Source organism: Aegilops tauschii, chromosome 4, assembly GCF_002575655.3.
Source record: "Aegilops tauschii subsp. strangulata cultivar AL8/78 chromosome 4, Aet v6.0, whole genome shotgun sequence".
Lineage (NCBI taxonomy): Eukaryota > Viridiplantae > Streptophyta > Magnoliopsida > Poales > Poaceae > Aegilops > Aegilops tauschii.
This window is the reverse complement of record NC_053038.3, coordinates 433,554,168-433,559,297: the sequence shown is the minus strand read 5'-3', so window position 1 is coordinate 433,559,297 and position 5,130 is coordinate 433,554,168. Positions and strand designations below refer to the sequence as shown.

Sequence of the window (5,130 nt, the reverse complement as noted above, 5' to 3'; positions counted from 1 at the left end):
GGACTAGTCAACAATTGATCATCAATATTATTTCCCCCTTGAGCGATACCGGTGAGATGAGATGGCAAAAGAAGAATTTCTTTAGGAAGAAGGGCACCAGCATTAGGATGAAGATCATAAAAAACAACATCACGAGATATGTAGACACGACCCATGGAGACATCTAGGCATTTTATACCCTTGTGTTGAGCACTATATCCAAGAAACACACATTGTTTCGAGTGAAACATGAGCTTGCGATTATTGTTCAGCAGGTAGCCGAGCACCTGTTGGTCCTCCCGGACCCATATGGGGTGGAGAGGGTTGGGCTCAAAGGTCTCCTTGCCATCCTTATCCTTAGTCACGAGGAGCCTGGCCGGTTCCGGCGAGGTGTCATCGATGTAGCCAAAGACACTAGCACCACACAGCTGCGGTGTGACATGCGTGCGCCATAGCACACAATTCGTGTGGGACAGCTTCTCGATGACCTGGCCAGTGAGGCTAGGCTAGAAGGCGCCCGAGGATGAAGACATGGCTAGGCAAGGCTGGAATCATGGGAAGCTTAGATGGGAAGAAGAATAGCTCTGATACCATGTGCGATTGGTGGAAACGTCTTACCTCGTACGAGGGGATGTGTTGTGTTTTATATAGCAGGGGTGCAATAACCCTGATAGCGCATACATAGTCGGTTGGAGAGAATCAGAGGTACATCTTGAGGAGAAAGAAAGGGAGGAGATAGGGCTAGCTAGTTACAACAGAAGATAACAAAATGTTGCGCCTAAACTACCTTCTGAAGTAACTACCAGTGAAGATCTCTCTTGTCACGTTACATGTGTGAGCATATGTGTTTGACACCCTGATGATTTTGACTTCTGATTAATCCTGATTCTAATGCATATTACTTCTACTTGATTTTGGTCTTTGTGACAGCTTTCAGTTTGAACTTGCATTCAGTGGTACGTAATTTGGAGTTAGTAGTGTGCGCAGCTTATTCTTCCAACTGTCCTGAAGGATCTTACTTGGTTTCTGTTGTGTGACATCCTACTGATACTGTTATATGCTTCAACTTGCATGTGGTTTGGGTGGAATGTTCTCTCATCTTTTGCTCTGAATCAACAAAATGTGAAGAGTAATTTGGAAAAATGTCATGACAACAATTCAGATGGTTTTTCTCACCCGGAGACGTCATCCACTGCACAGGGAACCTCCACCTCTCATATAGGGGGCTCGCCGTTGTACTTTTGAAACTCCATTCCTATGAATAAATGGCAGTGCTCCGTCGGCTCTTACAAAAAAAAGAAGGTTTAACTTTTGAGCTTGACTGACTTGGTTCTCTTAGGGCACCTCCAATGCGGGCGCTAAGGAGCGCTAAGATTGATTTCCCTGCAGTTACTCCATAATCCTGGTCGATCGAAGGAAAATATGTGGCATCGATGCCAGCCAAGGGACCGAGCGCTCCCTTCTTTTCTCTACACAAACTCAGTTGACGGAAGGGCAAGCGCCTACGTACCTGCGTTGGACGATGGGACTCCACACAACCGCTACGTATGAAAATTATTTTTCTATTATTGCTCAAGCGCATGCTTAGGCGCCTTGCATTGGACATGGCCTTAGTAGTGCTACAAGCAAACATGGATTAACTGCCTTGCCAATCCCATGAATAAAGTCCATTAGAGCGTCACAGACCAGTTTAAGTGATGGAATTTTGACATTTCCGTGGTCTACTGTAGACCCATTCCCGCGGCATTGTGATGAACCCGGTTTCACAGCCAAGCCACAATCGATAGAACTGTTGAAGAGTATGCTCGTCCACCACTGATGCTGGACCATCACTGTTCACTGACACGTTGATACTGGACCTACGACTTGGCAAGCAAATCTAGCTAGGAAGAAAATGGGCATATGTGTCCCATGCCGTCGGAAGTTTCCAACCCAACGCGGCAACCCATCACCGGCCAGTCCACTGGTCCACTGCCACTGGTCATGGTCTCCGTGACAACCCCGGCGGTGTTTACCGACTTGCCGTGCAGCTACAGGCCCCGTACCTTCCTCCGCTCCTTCCGCCCTTCCTATACCGTCCCACCCACGCCCGCCCTATCCAAGTACCGGATCCAGCCCGCCCGCGGCACGGGGAAACCACCAAACCGGGCGGGGAAAGAGACGAAAAGCAAGGCGACGAGCGCATTTTCCATCCTCGAGTCACGCAGGCCACGCCACACGCGCGCCTGATCCGTAGGGATCCGGCCGGCCATGACGAGCGCCTCCGAGCTCTTCACCGCCCGCCGCGCCCGCGCGCCCCGCCTCTCCGACCCGGGGGACCCCGGCCCGGATCCGCTCGCCGACGCGCCGCAGGACCCGCACGGCCTCGCCGCCCGCCGCCGCCGGAGGGGATGCCGCGCGCGACGCCAGCTCGACGCCGCCGGGGACGTGCGCCAGCACCTCCACACCGGCCCGCCGCCCCCGCGCCGACGCGGCTCCTACACGGTGAGAGACTCCTTCTCCGCCCGCTGGGTGATTGCAGTTCCCGTGCCGTGGTTGGTTAGATCGAAGCGTTTCGGGTCTTGTCCTGTAAAATTTGTGAGAGGATTAGGGTCACCAATTCGTCCCGGGCACGATCATGCGGTGATTTTGAAGCGCGGGGTTTCGATCAGCCTGGTTTGATAGCTCCGGAAATGGGTAGCGACCATTCCAAAATGGGAAACGATATGGGCCCGCGTCGTTGTAATTTTTGTGCTGAAGTTAGATAGTAAGTAGAAACGATATGGATAGCTCATAAGTAGATTTCTGAGGGGACCAGGGTAATTAATTCGACTTCCTGCACAATTAATTTTGTTGTACGTTTGGAATGTTGTCTACACAATTGAATTTGTAAGTTGCCATCGCAAAAGTTAAAGCAAGTCAGCTTCAGGCTGCGAAATGAAACCAGCCTAAATCTTGGGAGGTAAACAAAGCAGTGCACCCAACCATCATGGTCATTGAGCAAACCAAAAGGTACATAACAGCCTTAGGCTCTGAGTTGCAACTGCTTGTTCCATCTCTCTGTGATACTGAAGAAAGAAACTGTCACTGCTTCAATCTTCTGGCCAAACATATAGTTTGAGATATGTGTAGCTGAAACTTCAGCTTGGTACCAAACTGGTTCATGCCGCAACTTGGTCTTCTTGCCATTTTGATGCACTAACTTCAGTTTATTGTCTTGCTTATCTTCTAATTGAGTGGCAGTGTTCCTGCCTGGTTCCACAAAGAGAGAAGAAAACGTTGGATTGAGAAGTCATGACTTTAGCTTTCATGTGCATTTTCATGTTGTTTGTGATCATATATATCATCAAATGATTTTTTTGTTGTTGTTTCTGTTGTCTACAGGACCGCATCTTATCATACATAGACAATAGCAACATTGGGGATTCTGCAGCTACAAGGAACCGACTTGACAGGCTGATGTTCAGAACAAATGAGCGGCTTCCCGGTGCCGTACTGCAAGCTCAGGCACGTGTTCTAGAGAGACTGAGAGGTGTTTCCATCGGATCATCTACCTCCAGGCCATCCATCACATTGGATGAATTTTCAGCCACGGATGTGTTTAGAATCATCGACTTCGGAAGCAGAGAAACCCCATATGAGGCAAATTGGCCCAGCTCATCATCTGTCCAGCCAAGCAGCGGGTCGGATGAAGAGAGCCTGGAGAACACATCCATCAGTTCAACTACTTCCAACAGGTCACCTGGACTGAGCAAGTCTGCCTTTCTTCGGCTACAGATAGAGATCTTTGAGGCTAAGAAAGATGACAACAGGGAGGCATCGCCGGAATGCTCGATTTGTCTTGATGGTTTCTACGACGGAGACGAGCTGATAAGGCTGCGCTGCGGACACAGGTTCCACTCGACTTGCTTGGAGCCATGGGTGCGGAAATGCGCAGATTGCCCATACTGTCGAACAAACATACGGTCCCGGCCCCGATGACAAACCCTCGGTCCAGAACTGCAACATTGAGTAGTGGGTATGACCTTATGACTTCGTAGTAAGATGTGTTGTTGTAATCCACTGTTTTGTGCATATCTGTTGCACCTGTCCTGGTACGGCATCATCTCTTAGATTCAGTTTATGTACCTGAATATCTTTGTGTGGATGAAGAGGCTGATAGAATATACTGCAGCAAGCACTGTTTTATGCATACCTGAGGTATCTGCTTTGTCGAGAGATGTTATGTACCTCCATAGGAAATGCTTTACATACTTTTACCAACAAATCTTGATACTAGAGCTTGGTTGACTGAGATCTGCTTAGCATTACCAAGTACTCCCTCTGTAAAGAAATATAAGAGCATTTAGATCATTAAAGTAGTGATCTAAACGCTCTTATATTTCTTTACGGAGGGAGTACATTTACGTGTGAATTCGAGTGCCCTATTTCTCCAAAACTCTTCTGTGACCCAGCTGGCAGTGGCATGCTGTGAAGGGGGATATATCTTCTGTATCTGAATAGCCACCCCTTAACCGAAAATTGCTTTTGGAGGCCTAGCTTCGTAGAGGCCTCCATTTGCAATTTTGAAAATTCATATTTCTACATTTCAAAAAATTCTAGGAAAAATACAGATACATGGAGGCATAATGTACATGTGTGTAAATTTTCAAGACAAAATACATTGAAATGAGGGTTGTGCAAAACAACAAAACTGAGGCTTGTCAGCACATGATACTATTCTTCCTCAAAGTCCATGAATTTGTTTTCTCCGTACAGGTCGCATTTTAAGGTATTTTTTTTGCGGGAAACGTTTTAAGGTATTTCATCCTGAATTTCTACACACACACACACACACATACACGTTTCATCCTTGTATACTTGCATATTTTTTCTGATTTTTTTTCAAACCGGAAAGGTTGATTTTTTTTATAAAAAAAATCGGGCTCCATGGAGCCCGGTCACCAAAACACCCCACTGCCCCTTAACATATTTCTCTCAACATGCAAGCATATCACCTCATCATGTAGGAAAAAGGCTCACCTCAACATGCATAACAATTTTCATCCTACCATGTTCTTCATATTAATTAAATATTATACAACTATACAATAATAAGACACAACAAATCTTTGTATTTTCTGTTTCATTGAAATATATTGCAGAACATCCAATTTGTTAGAGTGTGAGAAG

General features: G+C 47.0%; 1 protein-coding gene across 1 annotated transcript; it reads left to right on the top strand.

Moving 5' to 3' along the window:
* Window positions 1-2,090: 2,090 nt before the first annotated feature.
* LOC109776690 (probable E3 ubiquitin-protein ligase RHY1A) lies at window positions 2,091-4,150 on the top strand. Its single transcript, XM_020335355.4, has 2 exons — window positions 2,091-2,463; window positions 3,343-4,150. Exons 1-2 carry the CDS (start codon window positions 2,230-2,232, stop codon window positions 3,937-3,939), a joined length of 831 nt encoding a protein of 276 aa, XP_020190944.1. The 5' UTR covers window positions 2,091-2,229; the 3' UTR covers window positions 3,940-4,150.
* The last annotated feature ends 980 nt before the right edge of the window (window positions 4,151-5,130 follow it).

Excerpts from the sequence above, each read along its gene's own strand:
- LOC109776690 (XM_020335355.4), top strand. The coding sequence starts at position 2,230 with ATGACGAGCGCCTCCGAGCTCTTCACCGCCCGCCGCGCCCGCGCGCCC. Across the intron at positions 2,464-3,342 it reads GCCGACGCGGCTCCTACACG|GACCGCATCTTATCATACAT; the intron begins GTGAGAGACTCC and ends TGTTGTCTACAG.